General features: G+C 55.1%; 11 protein-coding genes across 15 annotated transcripts; 3 read left to right on the forward strand and 8 right to left on the reverse strand.

Moving 5' to 3' along the window:
• Positions 1 to 264: 264 nt before the first annotated feature.
• Positions 265 to 1,228, reverse strand: H310_08144 (hypothetical protein). Of its 3 annotated transcripts, XM_008873796.1 has the most exons (6): positions 1,028 to 1,228; positions 893 to 967; positions 800 to 846; positions 634 to 756; positions 504 to 564; positions 265 to 451 (listed from the first exon to the last, which is right to left on the reverse strand). In XM_008873796.1, exons 1-6 carry the CDS (start codon positions 1,164 to 1,166, stop codon positions 393 to 395), a joined length of 504 nt encoding a protein of 167 aa, XP_008872018.1. In that variant the 5' UTR covers positions 1,167 to 1,228; the 3' UTR covers positions 265 to 392. The 3 variants fall into 3 exon arrangements, with proteins under 3 accessions (XP_008872018.1, XP_008872020.1, XP_008872019.1); XM_008873798.1 differs by having other exon boundaries at positions 634 to 967; XM_008873797.1 differs by lacking the exon at positions 265 to 451 and having other exon boundaries at positions 468 to 756.
• A 72-nt stretch (positions 1,229 to 1,300) lies between these two features.
• H310_08145 (hypothetical protein) lies at positions 1,301 to 1,861 on the forward strand (the record flags this gene model as incomplete). Its single annotated transcript, XM_008873799.1, has 2 exons — positions 1,301 to 1,538; positions 1,689 to 1,861. The coding sequence occupies 2 exons, from the start codon at positions 1,301 to 1,303 to the stop codon at positions 1,859 to 1,861; spliced, it is 411 nt and encodes a 136-aa protein (XP_008872021.1).
• Positions 1,862 to 2,270: 409 nt separating this feature from the next.
• Positions 2,271 to 3,726, forward strand: H310_08146. 2 transcript variants are annotated; one of them, XM_008873800.1, is made up of 6 exons: positions 2,271 to 2,401; positions 2,451 to 2,549; positions 2,613 to 2,877; positions 2,937 to 3,062; positions 3,107 to 3,334; positions 3,378 to 3,726. In XM_008873800.1, exons 1-6 carry the CDS (start codon positions 2,334 to 2,336, stop codon positions 3,597 to 3,599), a joined length of 1,008 nt encoding a protein of 335 aa, XP_008872022.1. In that variant the 5' UTR covers positions 2,271 to 2,333; the 3' UTR covers positions 3,600 to 3,726. The 2 variants fall into 2 exon arrangements, with proteins under 2 accessions (XP_008872022.1, XP_008872023.1); XM_008873801.1 differs by lacking the exon at positions 2,271 to 2,401 and having other exon boundaries at positions 2,412 to 2,549.
• A 28-nt stretch (positions 3,727 to 3,754) lies between these two features.
• Positions 3,755 to 6,052, reverse strand: H310_08147 (hypothetical protein). Its single transcript, XM_008873802.1, has 2 exons — positions 5,670 to 6,052; positions 3,755 to 5,608 (listed from the first exon to the last, which is right to left on the reverse strand). The coding sequence occupies exon 2, from the start codon at positions 5,475 to 5,477 to the stop codon at positions 4,995 to 4,997; it is 483 nt and encodes a 160-aa protein (XP_008872024.1). The 5' UTR covers positions 5,478 to 5,608; positions 5,670 to 6,052; the 3' UTR covers positions 3,755 to 4,994.
• On the reverse strand, positions 5,935 to 8,072 carry H310_08148. 2 transcript variants are annotated; one of them, XM_008873803.1, is made up of 3 exons: positions 6,610 to 8,072; positions 6,160 to 6,559; positions 5,935 to 6,094 (listed from the first exon to the last, which is right to left on the reverse strand). In XM_008873803.1, exons 1-2 carry the CDS (start codon positions 8,003 to 8,005, stop codon positions 6,255 to 6,257), a joined length of 1,701 nt encoding a protein of 566 aa, XP_008872025.1. In that variant the 5' UTR covers positions 8,006 to 8,072; the 3' UTR covers positions 5,935 to 6,094; positions 6,160 to 6,254. The 2 variants fall into 2 exon arrangements, with proteins under 2 accessions (XP_008872025.1, XP_008872026.1); XM_008873804.1 differs by having other exon boundaries at positions 6,160 to 8,005.
• Positions 8,073 to 8,424: 352 nt separating this feature from the next.
• Positions 8,425 to 9,578, forward strand: H310_08149 (hypothetical protein). Its single transcript, XM_008873805.1, has 4 exons — positions 8,425 to 8,465; positions 8,528 to 8,947; positions 8,999 to 9,101; positions 9,150 to 9,578. The coding sequence occupies exons 1-4, from the start codon at positions 8,452 to 8,454 to the stop codon at positions 9,441 to 9,443; spliced, it is 831 nt and encodes a 276-aa protein (XP_008872027.1). The 5' UTR covers positions 8,425 to 8,451; the 3' UTR covers positions 9,444 to 9,578.
• A 331-nt stretch (positions 9,579 to 9,909) lies between these two features.
• H310_08150 (hypothetical protein) lies at positions 9,910 to 11,128 on the reverse strand. Its single transcript, XM_008873806.1, has one exon. It carries the CDS (start codon positions 11,092 to 11,094, stop codon positions 9,994 to 9,996), a length of 1,101 nt encoding a protein of 366 aa, XP_008872028.1. The 5' UTR covers positions 11,095 to 11,128; the 3' UTR covers positions 9,910 to 9,993.
• A 350-nt stretch (positions 11,129 to 11,478) lies between these two features.
• Positions 11,479 to 12,467, reverse strand: H310_08151 (hypothetical protein). Its single transcript, XM_008873807.1, has one exon. It carries the CDS (start codon positions 12,351 to 12,353, stop codon positions 11,562 to 11,564), a length of 792 nt encoding a protein of 263 aa, XP_008872029.1. The 5' UTR covers positions 12,354 to 12,467; the 3' UTR covers positions 11,479 to 11,561.
• A 63-nt stretch (positions 12,468 to 12,530) lies between these two features.
• Positions 12,531 to 13,889, reverse strand: H310_08152 (hypothetical protein). The gene has a single exon (XM_008873808.1). The coding sequence runs from the start codon at positions 13,736 to 13,738 to the stop codon at positions 12,644 to 12,646; it is 1,095 nt and encodes a 364-aa protein (XP_008872030.1). The 5' UTR covers positions 13,739 to 13,889; the 3' UTR covers positions 12,531 to 12,643.
• An 856-nt stretch (positions 13,890 to 14,745) lies between these two features.
• Positions 14,746 to 15,967, reverse strand: H310_08153 (hypothetical protein). The gene has a single exon (XM_008873809.1). It carries the CDS (start codon positions 15,879 to 15,881, stop codon positions 14,784 to 14,786), a length of 1,098 nt encoding a protein of 365 aa, XP_008872031.1. The 5' UTR covers positions 15,882 to 15,967; the 3' UTR covers positions 14,746 to 14,783.
• A 792-nt stretch (positions 15,968 to 16,759) lies between these two features.
• H310_08154 (hypothetical protein) lies at positions 16,760 to 17,609 on the reverse strand (the record flags this gene model as incomplete). Its single annotated transcript, XM_008873810.1, has 3 exons — positions 16,760 to 17,001; positions 17,072 to 17,390; positions 17,430 to 17,609. 3 exons carry the CDS (start codon positions 17,607 to 17,609, stop codon positions 16,760 to 16,762), a joined length of 741 nt encoding a protein of 246 aa, XP_008872032.1.
• Between the last annotated feature and the right edge of the window lie 388 nt (positions 17,610 to 17,997).

The following is a 17,997-nucleotide window of genomic DNA, read 5'->3' on the forward strand; positions in this document are numbered from 1 at the left end:
ATGTAAAAGTAAACCATCACATATATCGAATCGCCAAGATGCGGTTGTGACATTCGCACACAACCAGGACCGGTCGCTCGGCACTGCGGGCATGAAGAACGATTGCCGACGAAAGGGTCGGTGTACACGTGCAGCGAAGCGTGCTTCCTCTGTTCGTTCCTTTCAGATCGATGAAGGCGCGGCATATGGGAAACGCGGGCGCCCAGAGGATGCAGGTGAGCGTCGTCAAGAGTTCAACCTGTTTGTCTTGGTGTATGTGATGGAGTACATGCGTTCTGCTGGGAGCGATTCAGATCGCGCTTACGATGCGATCGATCATGCTCGAGGGGTTTGAAAGGCACATCATATAATGTCGAGTGCTGCTCTGTCAACGAAGACTAGCGCCTGCCTGGTTAATGGTCGTGGCCTTGACTCTTCAGGTCGTTCATGTTGGTCCCTTGAATCGCTTCGCCTGGGTCACAGACGGCGCTGTTAGGACGTCGAAGCATGGAAGGGACTCATACCAAAGAGCTTGAGGCTCGACAGCGACGAGATCTCACCACCGTGGTTCTCTTCGACGAACACCTACATGGAGAATGAGCCCCATTCGTACACTCCTTGCCGAGGCCAAACATGATGACGTGGCGATTGTACCGTCAAAGAGGTCACTCGTTGAAACTTGACAAACCGCAGCTCGACCGGTGTCCCGGTCTGCAACTGTTCCTGTGTCCACTCCAATTGTTGCGTTGGCTCGATGTCGGTCACGTCCGAGAAACCCTGCGCAAAGCCATCATCATGTTTCCAACGTGTCGTGGCGTACCAAGTTGTTGCGATTCACGAACAGCTTGACAACCGACGGCGCCGTATCTACATCGCGCATCATCACGTGAACCAAGGCAAGGGCTGGACATACCATCTTTCGGGGCTTTGAGGGAAATCGAATGAATCTTGACTGCTTCTTTGAATTCCAGGTGGATCAAGAGTTGCTCTAGGACAAAGAGCTCCGGTCACGCCAGCCATACTGGCGCCACTTGTCAAGACGCCGTACCGTCCGCTTCGCTCTTCAAGACGAGGGACTCATCCCCAATGAACAAGTTCCCGTGTCCAAAGCTCGGGTCTTCATTCAAGCAGTAGCAATTGGACTTGTTGTAGTGCTCCGACAGGTCCTCGAACTTGCGGCCGGCCATCGAATCTGTGATGAATGTGCGATGCCAAGTGATCTTCAAAGTATTATATTTCGGAGGAACGGGTTCTCTATCATTTTATCGTGTTCTTTCCCGAGTGAAACCGACAAAAAATCGGCACTTTTTGCGTCGGCGTCATGCGCTTCGAACCGACGACCTTCGACCTGGACGATGAGGAAGACGGCGAGCCTTCTCTGGTGGATGAGACAAAGCCATGGCTTGTGGGTGTACGTCTAGAGAAGCCAAGCCGTGACGACCACGTAGTGCAATGCGCGGGAATAGTCCAAGATGGCTCGCGGTGTACGCGAACGTATGTGCAAAAGAGGTCGGCAGCACTGACTGTGTCGTATTGCTTCAAGCACAGATACCAACAACGTACGTCTACGCATGGATACGCTCCACTTGCGCAGACAGACATCCAAGTCCAGAAAGGCTCAGCTACCTCTCGTTCGTCACGCCGCTGCGAATGCTTGCACTGGACATACCAATCCATGTGCGCCATGTTCTGCTTGTTCCTTGCCATAGGCTTGCTCTTCGCGAGCCTCGTCATGGAGATTCCACACTTTGGCCTTGCAAGCGCCTTCTTCTTTTGCGTTCCCATGGTGCTCCTGGCCAACTGCATGATTCGAATGATGTTAGTCGCGTGGCTGCCCGCACCGCGCACCATGCAGCGCCTCCGCGCTATCCAAACGGCCTAGTCTGCCGCGAGTACCAAACGTTGTCGTATTTAAACTTGAACAGCGTTATGCATTCGCTGTCATATCAAACGAGCAAATTTGTATCCAACCGCTGATGCAGCACACAGCGAGCAGGGCAATCAAGGCGACCAGGCAGCGATGTTATATGCCATTGCCGCCTTTTGAAGGCGGAATCGACTCGTGGTCGACCTTTTCATGCCTGGTTGGCTGGAGTGTGGCAATGCCGAGATCACGCTACCACAGGGCTGAGGTTGGGATCATCGCGCAAACGAGCAGTCGTAAGCCTTATGACGATCAGCGGAGTGACGCAGTTGCTCGATGTGGTGCCTCGAGCTTCATTCGGTTCCTGTCTTGAGGGAAAAATACACTAATTTCCCCCACCGATTCCTTCAGGCAAGGCTAAATTTAGCGCCGACAATCGTCGAGTCGTTTCGCGAGAGCCGCGCGGCACGGAGGCTCACGGCAATCGGGCATGGCAGAGTTCTATGCGTGCTGGGTCAACCGACTCAAGACGCTGGACCTTCTGGAAGCCTCCCTCGAGTACTCCCACTGCATTGTTTGGGGCGAAGGTGACGTTGCAACTGTGTAGGGCCTGCGCTGCCAACGCGTCCAAAGAGCTCCACGCTGCCATTTGCATCCAGCGGATATACAGAGGCCAGCGCGTGCGGTCAAACATTTCGCGATGCCGGTACGACAACAGCAGTGCCGTTTCTGCACACGAGCTCCATCGTCAATTCCCACTTCGTTGTAGGGACGCCGAAATCGTAGTCGCTCGTGTTTTCCGTGGCCATTTAGGTCGGCACAAGGCCCTGCGGGAGCGCCAGCGCCAACTGACTCTGGAAGCCCAAGCCCGAATGCACCACGTTGCACGGGTCATCCAGACGCGATACCGTGGATGGTCCAGTCGAAAGTTCAAGCTGAATTTTGCCACACGAAAGTTGTACCTGAAGGAACTTGAAGCAAAAGGCCAGGCCTTGCGCGAGACGTTGCGGCAGCGTTTGGATGCCCAGAGAAAGGTGCGCCTGCAAAGCAGCATCGGTGTCTGCATCATGGCACTGATCGAAATGGCCGACAGGCGGAGGCTGCTCGGGTGGACGCCGAATCGCGCGAAGAATTGGCTCACATCACACAAAACTTGCATCACTTAGTTGGCACGACCGTGACTCCTGGCATCTTTAGTTCGCCGTTCCTGCAGTCCAAGGTTTGGCACTTGAACGCATCATCACAAAGTTGAAATGGTTGTAGCCTACCGCGTTTGGAGTCCCGGTCGAAACCCACATCCGCACCAACACACTCAACTACCTCGCGACCGTGCCCAAGAAGCTCGTGCCCAAAGCACAACTCAAACCGAAGCCACCAACAGTTCGAACGTCGTTGCAAGCCACGTCGGTGTACCAAGCGGACAAGCTGCACAACGATCGTGAAAAGCGATATCAAAAAGCCAGCCAGATCACAGAAAACAACTTTGTCACGGTACGACGGAGCTTGGTCGTCCGTGGCATGACGTCGCTGGCAGGTTGTCAACCCAGCGTCGTCGTACACTTACGACAAGAGCGTGAACAACGGGATCGAATACTTGGATCCGCGGAAACACCCGTTCTGCCAACGAAGTGCGAACAAGTCCCCCGTCAAGTCGAGAGAGAGCATTGTCCTGCCGCCTGCGACAAGACCATCGGCCCAAGGCCACCCGCACGTGAAGAAAAAGACATCGCACAACAAGAGGACTGTCGTAGGATAGAGTATAAACCAGCCGCCGTCGTCGTCACCTGTCCAGTGTTCATGCATCGGCAAGGTTGGTGCTGCGGTTGCGTGTGGCGTGGGTGGTGTGGACTCGCCAGTTGCAATTTTAAACATTTCGTTCAAACGGATACAAAACACAAAGATGAATAGAAAAACGGATTAAAATTACGGCCACCACACACGACGAAAATTCAAACATCTCCCGGTCACGTGGCGGCAGAAGATGGCGACGCCGCCGTCGACATTCACCTGGCCCGTCGACTCTGACGGTCATGACACCAATCCACAGAAGCCACATGGCATGGAAGACGAAGCAGACGACTTGTCGGACTCGGAGGAATCTCCATTCAATGCCATGACGTTTCACGAAGGCGAGAGTGACAGCGACTACACATTATCCGATGCGTCGGACGCAGACAACAGCGACGACGACGACGTTGACGCTGAAGAAGATGCATCCCTTGTGCCTGATGAAGAAATCGACTTGCGTTTGTGGTCCAATGCAAAGGAGAAACAGCAATGGACGCTGCAGTACGAACGCACGAACGCAGAGTGGCAGCGCAAGTATGGCTGCCGCATCGACTCGGAAGCGCGGCCAGAAGTCAGCGCCAAGCTCCACCGCGAAAGAAGGTGGCGGCGAGTGCAACAAATCTTTGTCGTCCTGGCCGTTGTTGCGTATATCGGCCAATGGTGGGCGATTTGGAACAACTACGACGTGGACCGCATGACCGCGCCATTCCGTGTCGAGTGGTGGCGTGGTAAGTCGGCAATTCCAGTTGTACCAAATCATGCAACCGACCACGAACATCCCAACGCCGGCAAGTCACAGCTTGCCGACAACGACACTGCATACGAGGAGGACAGCGCCGATGCTTCCACCATACCCAGAGCACCCCAAGAAAGGTCAGACGATGGGCATGAGGGCGCAGAGAAGGCGACAGAGCCACCGGAAGCGAACCTTGCAGAAGTCGACTCGGCGACCGTCCTTCAACCTGAGCACATGCACAAATCCGACGACAACGTTGCCGGTCTCTATCCCACGATTGTGCATCCTGGCAGCGAGCCCAAAAACGATGCCGTTCTTGCCGCGCTATCGAATGAGGGCGACGAAACAGTCGCAGCGGAGCGAAAGAGCTCCTCTGATGTGGAGGGCGAGCTCGCTGTCCCTGAACAGGAGGACGAAGGCGATCGAAGCGGACGTTTGGAGATTATTGCAACGACCGACGACAGCGCGGCGGACGGGCATTATGGACAGCAAGGTCGGATGGAGGATGTGGTAGCTGCGCGAGACATGGTTGGCAGCGAAGCAGTTGAAGGCACTACATCCACCGAGATGGAGTCGACGGCTATTGTCGACACATCCGACCATCCCGCAGTTGTTGCCGAAAACAACTTACCTAACTCCGCGGACGAAGAAGTTGAGCACGACCAAGAACCCATTGAATGGCAGACAGACATCTCGGGGGCGGAGATGGACGAAGGGCTTGCGACGCTTGCCTCGGGCAATACCACGGCCCGCGAATTGGAACCCCCTGCTTTCACAGGACCTATCGAAGTCTCCATTGAGACGTCGGGTGTATACTCTGAACAATTCGGCGAACTGGACAGCTTCGCGATGACAGACCGAGGCGGCGGCGAGAGATCTGCGAACGAAGACGCCACCACAGTGGGCGAGGTGTACGTCGAAGAAAGTATCGAGCTTCTGAGCGTGGAAGATGAAGGACATGGCACGTCGTTGGCCTCTGACGCTAACTCCGAGTTCGACGCTGCTATGGCTGAAGAAGCCTTGGCCGAATGCGCAAGTCAAACAAAGGCGCTGGTTCGGGACAAATTTCCCACTGGGCACACTGCATCGGCGAAAATTGCCTGCGACCATGCAGTTGACGTGACAATCGCCGGGTCGTCATGGCATGTTGTAGCGTTGGTAGCCCGCGGCGACCTCAAGAGCTTCATGCGAGATTTTGGAGGTGCCATCGACGACTACAATGCCGCCATGGTGTCCGAGCACTATGGACGCAAAGACGTGATCCAACTGAAGTGGCAGTCAGTGCAGTGGATGCAGTGGTACTTCAAGGGGGCCGTGGACGAGCTGACTGCCGACTGCGAACGCGTCATGGCAAGGGAGGAATCGTTGTCTACGCTACAGCATGTGGCTCGGCAGTGGCTCGATGTGGTGCAGCTGCAAACGCCAGTCGACGCGGACAAGCTCAAGCGCCTCCTGTTCGACCTGTTTGTCGACTCGCGCAAGCTCACCATGACGGCAGTGCACTAGATGTTGCCGCATGCGCTGTTTAAAAACGACCCCTCGTGGACTCGTATTGCATGCAGCGAGGAAAGCCGTCGACCGCCTTGTGCTGCGCGAATATTGGAGAGCTCCCGCGTCTAGAGCTGGGAATGCATGCAGCCATTCCAATGCTGTGGCATAGTGAGCCGACTAGCACTCGACCAGGGGAGAGCTGGGATGTGTGTTCAATTTGTCTAGCACAGGATCAACTGCATGCACAAAGCCCGTGTCAGCAATCGCATCTAGGAAAGTCCAGGAGAGAGCTGCCACGTACCATTGGAACGTCGCGACGTTCAGGCTCGTTGGGGTCCGTCGAGATGCGTGCCATGGACCCTCACGACAGTCCTTGTGCTCATGTCACGGTTTTCATTACGATTGCTTTGTCGGGCTCGGCTCTGGCGGGACAAGATCGTCCTGGGTCGGAGCTGTCGGCGGCGGCACCACGACGGGGCCACCAGGGGTGAAAGGGGCGATCTTCTTTCGACTGTGCCCCGAATCTCGCGCCATGTTCATCAGAAACGGCAGGAACGAATCGGACTTTTTTAGCACGACGATGGAAGGACCTCGCGTGGCGCTGTCTCTTCTCTCGGCAACATGCCCATGGCGCAAAATTGCATTCAGGCTTCCCGAGCTGGACTGGCGTCGCTTAGCCATCGATTGCTTCAATATGTTGCCTAGGCCACAAGCATCAGTGTCGTGCGACGGCAAACGACGCGCGACGAACTTTTGGAAATGTGGGCGAAAAACAGGACCCGGTGCTCATCGGACGACAGCGTCTGGGTGTCGCGGATGTAGCCGACGTAGGCGAGTGTCAGGACGACGAAAACGCCGCCCACTACGAACGCAGTGCTGCCATCCATCGGCTGAAACACGAGCAGCGCCACGAGCTGGAGGGCCGACACCGCCATGGCGACGACAGCCCCAAACATCCCCAATGGACTCCGAAACGACCACGACAAGTGCTTGAACTTCGTGCGCACAAACATATAGTTCCACACTTGCGCAATGTTTGCCGAGAACCCAAACACCATGCAAATATTGTACAGACGGATGTTGGGGCAGTAGTGCCCAACGAAGCACAGTCCCAAACCGACACTCGACCCACCGAGCGCTGCCGTCGGAAACGTCTTGTGTGCGGGGTGCTGGTGCGCGAACTGGAGTGGCAGCAACTTGGACGCGGCCATGGACGCGAGCACGTTTGAGTACAAGAAGATGAAGCCATAGATGGTGGCAAATGTTGCGGGAAGGGACAGAACGGTCGCGACATACGGACCTGCGCCAAATGCAGCGACGAAGCCTCCGCGGATCACGATAAGGTCAGCTTGGAGAGAGTCGATGCCGGGGGGCATGCACACCGCAACCAAGTACACGCTGACAGCCGAGGCCACAAGGGTGAACACGCACGCAGTCTGGCCGGCTGGAATGATCCTCTTCGGCTCGTCGACCATGTTGGCGACTGTGTTGAGTGACTCGATCCCGACAAAGAACCATGCCGAGAGCGGAAGGTGCTCCATGAAGGCTCGCATGCCCCCTTTGAAGGAATGCTCTTCGCCGCCTCCGTACAGGTCGTAGCTAGCGTGAGGGAGCGACACGATAACGTACACAAGCACAATGCCGACGGATACCAGGGCTAACAACATGTTGCAGATCCAAAAACGCCGCTGGCTCCGTCGTTGCAAACCATGTACGACTGCGTATATGGTCACCCACGTGAGTGGTCGAACATACCAGAGCACGTCGTCTGGCGCTAGATCGACGAGCTCCAATACCATGTCGCCCAAAACGAGCACGGACGACGCGGTATAGAGGATGTACTGGAGCGCTTCGCAGCATCCGACCATGTACCCGCCAAAAAAGCCTAGCGAACACCGACTTAGACCATACGCGCCGCCCGCGAACGGCAGCCCGCTCACTGTTTCGGCAAGGCACAGGGCGAGGCAGATGTAGCTGGTCGCCGTCACCGCAATCGACACAAACATGCTCCACACGCCCGCTGCCAGGCCGACGTTCCACGAAAAGTACTGCCCGCCAATCACGATCGTAATGCCAAGGGCCCAAATATCAAAACGCGACGCTTTGTACTGCTTTGCGCTGGAAACCTCCACGTCATACGTGGCCATCGGACCAGGCGCGGCGCTGCAGGATCCACCGCCAGGGTAAGCACAGCCGTGGTTGGAAATGCGAAACGGTCGCCGTTTCAACATGTGTAACTGGTAGCAGCGTAATGGAATTTGATTACGAGGCAATCACGAACGCGCGTGTGTGCATGTCGGTGGACCATGGCAGCGGTGGTGAGAACGAGATGGTGGTGCGAAGATGAAGATGGAGAGCACGCTGGACCTCTCCATCTTTGACATCGCATTACCTTTACGACCCGACAAACGAATTCGGGTGAAAAAAGATGAAATTCGTCAGAATTTTCCACTTCGAGGGATTTTTTCAACATGGGATTTGTATAGTATATTGAAATACTTGTTAAAGTGCGGGGGGGAGTATTAGATGGTAGAGGTACCGTGAGATTGAATCAAAAGCAAATCCACGTATTTTGGGGAGGTGTAGGCGCCAAATGAGCTCGTCGAGGTAATGGTGGAAGGAATCGGGGTCGGTCGAGTGAATTCATGTGGGTGTGTATGTGTATGCAGTGAGGAAGATGTTCCGTTATCCCAGCTTCGTGCCGCGCAAGTGTCCAACCAACGGAGAGAAGTCAACGCGAAGCGGGAGGTGCAGGAACCGCCAAACGAAGCCAAACCTGCGACGACGACGCCCGGTCCAAAGCGCGTGATCGACGACAGTGACGACGAAATGCCGCTTCTTTCGATGAAGAAGGTGAAAGTAAAGAAGGAAGTGATGGACATAGACGACAAACCGATCAAGAAGAAGACCTCGTCGTCCTCCGTCAAGCGCGAACCCAAGTCCGAATCACCCGTGAAGCTCGAGAAGCGAACGTTGGCAACATCATCCAACCAGCGAAAGATCAAAAATATTGCGTACAAGCAACAAGAAGCGTCGGAAGCGCTGTACGATTCGTTGAAGGGCCGCTTGGTCCAGGAATTGCTCTGCAGGTACCCTATCGACTGGAGAACACCGACCTAGTGTTGATGTGCTTGAATTAGGTGGTGGTATGCGGTGGATTGGCCTCCAAAGGACACCAAGCTCGAAGAAACACCCGAACTCCAACCTTTGGATGGTTTTCCAGGCTCGTTCATTAGCGTCAAGGTCCGTTTGTCGACCTGTGGTTCGTCGCTCACAAGGAGCTCATCGTAGGGAGACAACATGGGATCGATCGTGGACAAGCGCAACTCGAGCGGCAAGCCGACATTTACCACGTTCTTTGCCATGCCATCCAAAGACGTGCAGGACTTGCTTGTGGTCGCATATGAAAACCAGATCAAGGTACTGATCAAACACGAAGGCGAGGATGCACCGCTGCTCAAGGACCTGAAACAAGCTCTCAAGAGTGCGCAGAACATCAACGCAGACAAGGCCGAGCGGGAAAGCTTCAAGGCGTTGAAGGGCTACGCCGAGTTGGCTGAACGGTTAAAGGAGTTGCGAGAGTGATGGGGCTCGAAGGCATTTCTCGTGATGCGTCGGTTGGAACGATGGCGTTCGCATTGGACTAATGACCAGCGTGAGTCCTTTTCGCCTCGACTATGCTCCAAAAAAATCGTCGTTGTGACGAGCTCCTCCTTTCCATGGCCCATCTCTCTCTCCATTGTCGCCCCTTGCGTACATGGTGCTCCGTGCTCTATCGGCATGCATGCATGTGCGTGCCCTTTACAGCCTCTCACACTCGTGACGATCCTGTACGAATTGCTGTGCCCCACCACACATCTTCGCACAGACATGGCGTTCGTATCGACATGCACCGTCAGGGATGCAATGGTCCGTCGCCGAAGCGGAGCAAGCACATCACGTCGTTGGAAGTGGAGGGGTGCCCGAGACAAAGGCAGGATGGATTCGCTCACGCCTTCGCGGGAGAGAGTCCCGAACGCTTCCAACGCAGGCAATCGTGCATGAATACAAGAAAAAGACACATTTCGTATTGCGTCGGTGACGTTACAGGCCCACGGCGCAACAGAGCAGGACGGATTCAAACGACTGCGGCAGGTTACACCTTGTGGTACGTCACTTCTGTGTCGACGGGCGTGCTCACGACCACGGCGACGGGAATGTCGCTGACAGGTTCTGCGGCTTTGGTCAGATCCACGGGTTCGTGCACCGAGTAGATCGTGATTCCGACGCATTCCAACCCCCACGCGAGCCAGTACAAGCCCGGGACCGTCCCATCAAACACCCACATCATGGTCAGCGCGCTGTACAAGTCGGACGTGAGGAGCGAGATGTTGAAGAGGAGCGACTCGGTGACACGGAGGAACACGGACACGGTCGCGTAAAAGATGAACATCGTGACAACGTAGCCGGCATTCCACCCGACGTTCTCGGCAGACCACTCGACATCCGACACTTTTGAGTACTCGCTGATGATGGCCATTTGAACCAACGACACGATCGTGGCTGTGACGCCCATCTTGCCGAGCACTTCGACGTTGGCGTCCATGCCCACGTTGTTGCGCTTCACCGCGTACTCCTGGAGCAAGTTGGACAGCGCGTACAGCCCCGCGGCCAAGAGCGACTTCAAGTTGCCCTTCATTTGGTTGGGGAATTCGCCGCCTTCGTTGTTGACGCAAAAGATGACAACGATGCCGCCGATGGCAAACACACACCCGACCACGTGAAACCAGTTGTATCGCTTCCCCATGAAGAAATAACTGAGGACGGTCACGACCGGGATCGTCATGTGCAGGATGAGGCCGAGGATCGCGTAGTTGACATCTTCCGAGAACGCCGACACAGCCCAGTAGTTGGCTTCGACGTCGATGAGCCCAAACACGAGCCAGAACCACCACGGCAAGTTTACCGACGCGCACCGGTGCACGTAAAAGTACGGGACGAACACGGCCGCGAGCAGCACGTACAAGAAGGTCGTGCTGAACGTGATCACGAGCGCATCGTTGCGCTGGAGCTTGTTGGTGAAGATGCTCGTGCACACGAGTAAGATCGAGATCACCTGGCCATACGTGAAGTTGACGACCTGGCGGCGCACAGTGTCCGAGACCCCCATCTGCGTTGGACGCGGCGAAATCGAATATGCGCATCGCTCCATCCACTGGCCACCGACCTTCCATGCCAAACCCCGCGAGCGACACATGGCATGGTCATCCGGATATCGCCCTAGCCCCCACATAAAGTTGAATCGGTCCAGCGGCACCGTGCTGGCCTTCGACCGCCAAGTTCACCTAAACATTTCCCCTGGCGCGCAAGGCGGCGGCTGCGGTGGTGGCGACAACGTAATGTAGTCGAGCTTGGTGCGATCTTTGCAAGGGTGGGTGTCCGCAGTAGCATCGCAGGTTCGAAAAAGGTCGAATCGGAAATTGCGATCCGACCGAGATAACCGCGTGGCTGCGCTGGCATCGTGTGGCCAAAGTGCAGGAACATCATGCATTGCAAAGGATGGACAGAGGACGGCGGCTCGCAAACGCGTCGAAGCAGCGTCTCGAGAGGTCGACGGCAGAGACCCGTCGCGAACGTCGGTTCAGAACACAACGTGGTGGTTGCGTGTGCGGACCTTTACGTTGGTGTAACAACACCTCTCGTACCGCAACTTAGCAGTTTAGTTTACATCAAGATTTGGTCCGCTTCATCGTGGGAAATGCCAGCGTTGAGCAGCTCATGCCTCGCTTTCGCTCGTGCGACTTTGAGGGCGAGCTCCGCCTCCTCTGCTTTGGCCACAAGAATGCGGTGGTGCACCTGGGCTTCTCGTTCAAGTCGCGCTTCTTTCCGCCGCTTGAGTTCCAGCCGAGCCCGTTCGATCTCGACCAAATCCTTGTCGCTTTCTTTTCGTTTCTTTGGCAGTTGTGGAGATGGCACACTAGCTGGACCGATGGCTTGGGCTGACGGGGCAAGTTGTTGCTTGGGGACCAATCCTGCGGCGGTGTACCCGTCGGGGTCGAATGTCGAGCTCTCTGGCGTCCGCGTCAGGATTTCACGCTTGGCGCGGTAGACTGTGCGCTGGAGTCGCTTCAAGTTCAGCGATGGCATTGCAGAGATGATCGCGTTCGCTGAGATCTTGGAGTTCGAGTGCACGACGGTTTGAAGCGCTTGCATCTGCGTGAGCTGTCGGCACGTTGGTTTCGCGACCGACATGCAGTCGACGGCATGGTTCAAGTCGCAGGATGAAATGTACCATGGCCGACCCTTGGACTCGTCGACAGGTTTCTTCTGCTGGTACATTTGGACAAAGAACGAGCACGGCGTCCACGAGCAAATGAGCCGCTTGTGGCCCCCGCCACTCTTCGACATGACCTTCACCTGCTTATTGGTCTGGAAGGCATAGTCCTGGACGTAATGCAGCGCTTCCTTCGAACCACCGAACACCATGCCGACCTCGAGCAGCGGTAACTCGTTCATCGGCGGGATGGCACCGTCCGATTGTGTCACGTGGGCGGCCTTTGTCAAACCACGACGATGGGCCAACTGACAACTGGAGCCAAAATAATATCGGAATATATATTACGATGGCGCCGCGTGAACTTTACATAGAATTTAGACACTGGTGACCCTGTCATATAGACAGGACAAGACAAGTTGTGGTAAAATAAAATATTTTAAAATATACGCATTAAAATACTTTTCCATTCGTGCTCATGACATTCCAGTTCGAATGCCGACGCCGCACCTCCTGACCGAGTCGAGCGAGGTCAGCACCTCGTGGCGACAAAGGTCGGCTTATCGTGCAAGCTGTTGTCAAACACAACGAACCCGGGGGGTATCCGCGGCACAGGCGCGTCCTTGACGGTGTACAACGTGTCAAAGTCGATCAGGTAGAGCCCGAGGAGGTTGACCATCCCGACGCCACTCAAGTACGACGCGGTTTTGGACAAGCTAAACATGAGCAGGAGGGTCGTCTTGTCAAGGACGTCAAAATCAAAGAGCGGCTCGAACACCAGGTACGGCGTGTTGAGCACTAGCAGTACTAGCACAAACACGCGGCTGGTTTTCCAACGCCGCGCATGGGTTTGGTTTTGTGTGTGGCGTCGCTCGGTTCGAAGCGAAAACACGGCACCGACTACCACGATGTACAATACTGCCGCCCATCGAATGCTGTAGACGGCCCAGAACGAATACTCCATCAAGTCAAGCGTCGGGGGCGGCTTCCACGGCGTGCGCTGCGGCACTTTCGTTCCATTCTCGGTCCAACGAAGTCCATCCGCAGTTGTGTTTTGTCGTCGCCATCCATCCTTGTACTTGGGCGGGTTCTGCACGTCCACGACGACCAGGGACACGGCATGGGCAACACAAACGGCAAGGACGACGATGTGATACCGAAGCAGGACGAAGCGGGCATGTTGCCGCCGCCTCCACACCCATCGCTGGAACTCGTACGTGGCAAACATGCACCAGAGCGACGTCGCGTTGAAGAAGAGCTCCGACACCATCGTGGCATACATGATCGATTGGCGGCCGATCCACAAGTCCGAGTACGTGTCGACCAAGAGAACGAGCACGAGCTTCGCCATGGACCACAAACCCAGACAGAGAAACATCATGAAGAGCGTGCCGTGGTTGGGACTCTTTCGCACGGTCGCCCACCGAAACACCGTCGCACACGCCGTGAGGGTCATGCTCACGGACAAACAGAGCACCATGCAGTCAGCGAAGAGCATGGCGGGGTGCGTATTCTGGTTCTCGTAGTGCCGCATCCTCGTCAGGGACGAAATCATCGTTTTGTTGGACGTCCACGACGACCCATTCTGCTTCCACTTTTGCCAGTCGACGCGGTCGGCTGTAGCCATGGAGCGTAATTTGAAATTGGCAACAACACCCAGGGCAGAGATAGCTCGGCCAGCGCGTGCTGATGGATGCTGCGATGGGCGACAGTGGTCACATAGCGCTGCAACGCTCCGGCTGTGTCGACAGCCACCCGTCCGGGCGACCCCGCGCCGGTTAGTAGCATGGGACAGTTGGATGTTCAGGGCATTACATAAATGAATTACTTAAATAAACAATTCATTTTCCATGGACGCGGCGTGGTCGATGCTTCGCCCCGTCAAGCATCCACGTATCGACGGACCAAATCGAGTCGAACCGACCTACGTCGGCTCTGTACCAATGCCCATGCCAGCAGCATGGATTCTCCGCTGCCTGCAACTGGTGGTTGCTGCTCAGTTCAAGAAAATTATCATCTATTCAAGTGAAATAGATAAACATGACCTCTATCATTGCGTTATCAGGATGCGGCGCCGCGAAACCATCCGCCGCTCAAGAAGAATGGCCTCTCCGGACCTTCGCCAACTCAGCACATTGTGCGGCGGCGAGGCGAGCAGGAGCATCGCCTTGTGAAGGAGCCAGCTTCCATTGAGAGCAGCCACATGCAGCGCAAAAGGGCTGCACGCGCGACGTTGTCGCTTCAATGCGGTGGATCCATTCGAAGTTGAAGTTACCTTGGACAACGGAGGAACATGGGTCGTCCATCGCGACATCCCTTTCAACGGACGTGTCGCGATGTGTGCTCCATCGGCTTTGCGTGCCTGATAAAGGCAGGTACTCACGCCAAGTCACCCTTTCATGGCGTGTGAACCCGAAACAACGACGCCACGATTGTCTCCGCGCTGAAGACTGCATTGACCCCAGTCCGCTCCGTTGGCTGCCGTACTGAAGCAACTCTCGCTCACCCACGAAATCCAAATTCCTGGGTTGAGTTGTCGCAGAACGTCGGCGGCATACTCTCGCGCTGCGTGTAAACGAAGTCCAACACGTGAGAGCTTTCCCACGACAGCACGTTCGATGGAGGACGACGATGGAGCTGCGTTCGGTAGAGAGATTTTCATTCAAGAGGATTCACCGCCTGGGATGGACGAGCGTGGCGGGGATGTAGTAGCTGTTGCTCTCAAACACGAGAAATGCCGACGGCGACGGCATCGACGGCGGGTCCTTGACTACATACAGGACATCGAAGTCGACAAGGTAGAGCCCCAGAAGATTGACCATCCCGACGCCGCTGCAGTACGTGGCGAACTTGGACACGCTGTAGAGGAGCAGCATTTCCGTCTTGTTGAGAATGCCAAAGTCGAACAGTGGCTCGACGACCAAGTACGGCACGTTGAGCGCGACCAGCAACAGGACAAAGACGTGCACAGACTGGGTTCGGTTCAGCCCCCTTGCCTTGGGCGAACATGCAAGGACGATGCCGAGCACGACTGGATACAGCACGGCAACCCACCGAACGCAAAAGATGGTCCAGAATATGTTTTCCATGAGAAGTTGCGCTGGTGGTGGCGGTAGTTTGCCAGGGCCTCCAAGTCCCGGAGGACTGCCACCCGCCACGCCAAGAGGTCGAATTGCCGGCGGTGGCGGAGGGACCCAAAGCACGTCGACAGTCGTAACCGCGACGACCTGAGCAACGCAACAAGCTTGCACGAAGAGATGGTACCATCTCAATGTCTTGCGTTCGTGGACGAGTCGGGGCCGCCACACCCACCGCTGAAACTCGTACGTGGCCAAGATGCACCACAGCGACGTCGCGTTGAAGAACATGTCAGTCACGAGCGTCGTGTACAAGATGACCTTGACCCCTAATGGAGGTGGAGGTGGTGTAAAGCCTGGGGGAGGCGGGCCTATCGGCGGCTTCGGAGGCCCAGGATCAATTCCAGTATAGATCAGGACAATGCGCACCAACGTGCTCAACGACCACAGACCGAGTGACAGGAACACCATGAACATCGTGGAGTGGGTCGCATGTTTCCGCACAGACTTCCATTTGAATACTGTGGCGCACGCAGTGAGGGTCATGCTCGCGGACAAGGCCAATGCAATGCTGTCGAAGAAGAGCATCGCGCGCGCCTCGTTCTGGTTTTCGTAGTGCCGCAAACTCGCAAACGTCGACACGTTGCCAGGACCAGGAGGGCCACGCAGCGTTGTTGGAATAGGGGTCGCCATGATGGTCGGGGTCACTCCAACGTGGGCTTGCGCTGAGGACGGCTTCGAATTGTGAGCGTGCGTCCCATGTTGAGTTGAAAGTTCGCGCGGACTTCTTCGAGATACTTACACAGATCGTGAACCTCTACAACCCAGGCGAAAGTACTGTTCGATGCTCTGTCATTTTTTCATTATTTTCAACACTTTTGTCAAAATATACCCTAGAATTGCACAATTTTTTACCAATGTGCGTGGCGTTGTTGTGTAGTTTAACGAATGCGTCATGTACACATGAACTGATCCGAAAGGTGCCCAATCACAAAGCGATGCTGGGGAAAAGGTCCAGTAGTGCACTGGACCAAAGTAGTTCGTTTGAAAGGGTGCTTGTCGGAGCTCTGCGACACCTTGAAAAGAACTGCTAGGCTGTTCCCTTTTAAATGGAAAAGCCAGTTCAGTCGAAGGCGTGACACTTGCAAAAATCAATGTATGCACAAATTATACAATGTGAGAGGAATACGATGTCGTGGTGATTGTCCGTATCGACAGTTCACAACACCATTGAGTTAGCTTTATTTCTTTTGATAATCGTACTAGTATGGGGGAATTTATTGACAGAGTGATGTGTGAAGTGCATCAACTTGAGAAATGGATAAATGTATTATGGCAGTATATGCTTATCTTAGAGGAAACCAAATACTAATCCGAGTCGCTATCCTCATCACTGGAATTCCCACTCTCGGCCGACGAATCTTCATCAGACTCCATTGCGTCCACTTGGACGAGATGATCGTGCAATGCTTGCAACTTCTCCTCCGCGGAACGCACGCACCCTTTGATTGAATGAGACTTGAGGTTGTCAAATGCTACCTCAAGCCGAGTCTTCACTTCGGCAAATTTCGTCATGTCAGTGTATTGACGGCCAACTCCCCCTTCTTAATCGCCCAAACCAATTCGATTGGTTGAAGAACAGAATGGTGGAGTGGGGTGTAGATGACAGCGTGCCCCCGACGCTTTGCCATGTCCACGATTACAGGGTGGATGTTTGCCTTGATGTACACCACCAACTTGTCCCACAGCTGGCTCTTGTAGTCGTCTTCAGTTGCTTCGATTCCATACGCAGCACAAGCTTCCACCAGGACACCTTTGCGGCGTCGGCTTGTGGGTGTCGATGCTGTCAAGAATAATCCACGCATTCTTGATGCCATCAGCACCCAATTCATCTAACAGGCACTCAAACCACTTGACGTAGTAGGCATGGTCGAACATCCCATGATAGTCCTTGGGCACCTTGCCTGTCTTGGGACCACTTGAGGCTCGCTTCGAACCACCGGTGAAAATGTCCAGCGCCATGACCTTGCTCGGCGTAGTGGGGGAGTCAAGCACAGCCGCAACAAAGCAGTAACATCTCCCTTTGTGCTTCTCTTTGGACGGGATGTCGTTCTCGTCCGATGGGTCATACAAGCTCTGATGGTGCGCCTTGTAGTGGTGGTGGATGAAGGATTCGTCGGTATTCACGATATGTGGTCTGTCCTATCCCAGTATACTAGTATGTGGTTGCATTTTGCGCACGTATGCGTCACGAGCAAGAGCGTTACCATTGGACAGGTGGTTTGTGGACGACCCGTTACGTCGACCTCGTTTGTAACCTTGCGCCTTCAGGAATCGTTGCACCGAACGAAGGGTCGACTTGAACACCTTCTTATCGTTGATGTCGAAATCAAGGACGAACATCCACCGGAGGTGCACCATGATGTCAACCGCGGTGGTCCGGGTGCGAGTTGCGCGGTGGTCACGAACAAAGGCTTGCACCTTCTGCACGACCAGCTTGGACCGTGGGATTTTGGTGATGTGCGTTGTTCGATTCCCCGATATTGGCGCAAAGTCACGGTCTGAGACTAAAGGTATTCTCTCCACATCTTTTGGACGAAGGTAATATTGCGCCCCAGGGCGTCTGCAACGGATCTGGATGCTGCTTTGACAGAAGAACCAACACGGCTTACTGATAAACTAACACTTATACTGTAGCTGGTCTTTGACCTTGCCCTGGGACCGGAACCATGCTTGTAAACGGACAATATCGAGACGCTCCTCTCTGGTCACGTTACGGTGCCGAGCATCCTTGGCAAACGCGAGGCAT

The sequence above is a fragment of the Aphanomyces invadans genome, assembly GCF_000520115.1.
Source record: "Aphanomyces invadans strain NJM9701 unplaced genomic scaffold supercont1.16, whole genome shotgun sequence".
Lineage (NCBI taxonomy): Eukaryota > Oomycota > Saprolegniomycetes > Saprolegniales > Verrucalvaceae > Aphanomyces > Aphanomyces invadans.

What these genes read in the sequence shown, in the direction of transcription:
- H310_08153 (XM_008873809.1), bottom strand. Translation starts at nt 15,881, where the DNA reads ATGGCGACCCCTATTCCAACAACGCTGCGTGGCCCTCCTGGTCCTGGC.
- H310_08147 (XM_008873802.1), bottom strand. Translation starts at nt 5,477, where the DNA reads ATGGTCGCAGGCAATTTTCGCCGATGCAGTGTGCCCAGTGGGAAATTT.
- H310_08152 (XM_008873808.1), bottom strand. Translation starts at nt 13,738, where the DNA reads ATGGCTACAGCCGACCGCGTCGACTGGCAAAAGTGGAAGCAGAATGGG.
- H310_08148 (XM_008873803.1), bottom strand. Translation starts at nt 8,005, where the DNA reads ATGGCCACGTATGACGTGGAGGTTTCCAGCGCAAAGCAGTACAAAGCG. An exon ending in TTTCGCCCACATTTCCAAAA is followed by an intron (nt 6,560 to 6,609) that starts GTTCGTCGCGCG and finishes CTTGTGGCCTAG; the next exon opens with GCAACATATTGAAGCAATCG.
- H310_08150 (XM_008873806.1), bottom strand. Translation starts at nt 11,094, where the DNA reads ATGTGTCGCTCGCGGGGTTTGGCATGGAAGGTCGGTGGCCAGTGGATG.
- H310_08149 (XM_008873805.1), top strand. An exon ending in GTCCAGGAATTGCTCTGCAG is followed by an intron (nt 8,948 to 8,998) that starts GTACCCTATCGA and finishes TGCTTGAATTAG; the next exon opens with GTGGTGGTATGCGGTGGATT. An exon ending in GCTCGTTCATTAGCGTCAAG is followed by an intron (nt 9,102 to 9,149) that starts GTCCGTTTGTCG and finishes AGCTCATCGTAG; the next exon opens with GGAGACAACATGGGATCGAT.
- H310_08146 (XM_008873800.1), top strand. Translation starts at nt 2,334, where the DNA reads ATGGCAGAGTTCTATGCGTGCTGGGTCAACCGACTCAAGACGCTGGAC. An exon ending in CTTCTGGAAGCCTCCCTCGA is followed by an intron (nt 2,402 to 2,450) that starts GTACTCCCACTG and finishes GCAACTGTGTAG; the next exon opens with GGCCTGCGCTGCCAACGCGT. An exon ending in TCAAACATTTCGCGATGCCG is followed by an intron (nt 2,550 to 2,612) that starts GTACGACAACAG and finishes ACTTCGTTGTAG; the next exon opens with GGACGCCGAAATCGTAGTCG.
- H310_08144 (XM_008873796.1), bottom strand. Translation starts at nt 1,166, where the DNA reads ATGGCCGGCCGCAAGTTCGAGGACCTGTCGGAGCACTACAACAAGTCC. An exon ending in CTTGAAGAGCGAAGCGGACG is followed by an intron (nt 968 to 1,027) that starts GTACGGCGTCTT and finishes TCTTTGTCCTAG; the next exon opens with AGCAACTCTTGATCCACCTG. An exon ending in GTCGAGCCTCAAGCTCTTTG is followed by an intron (nt 452 to 503) that starts GTATGAGTCCCT and finishes TCTGTGACCCAG; the next exon opens with GCGAAGCGATTCAAGGGACC.
- H310_08151 (XM_008873807.1), bottom strand. Translation starts at nt 12,353, where the DNA reads ATGAACGAGTTACCGCTGCTCGAGGTCGGCATGGTGTTCGGTGGTTCG.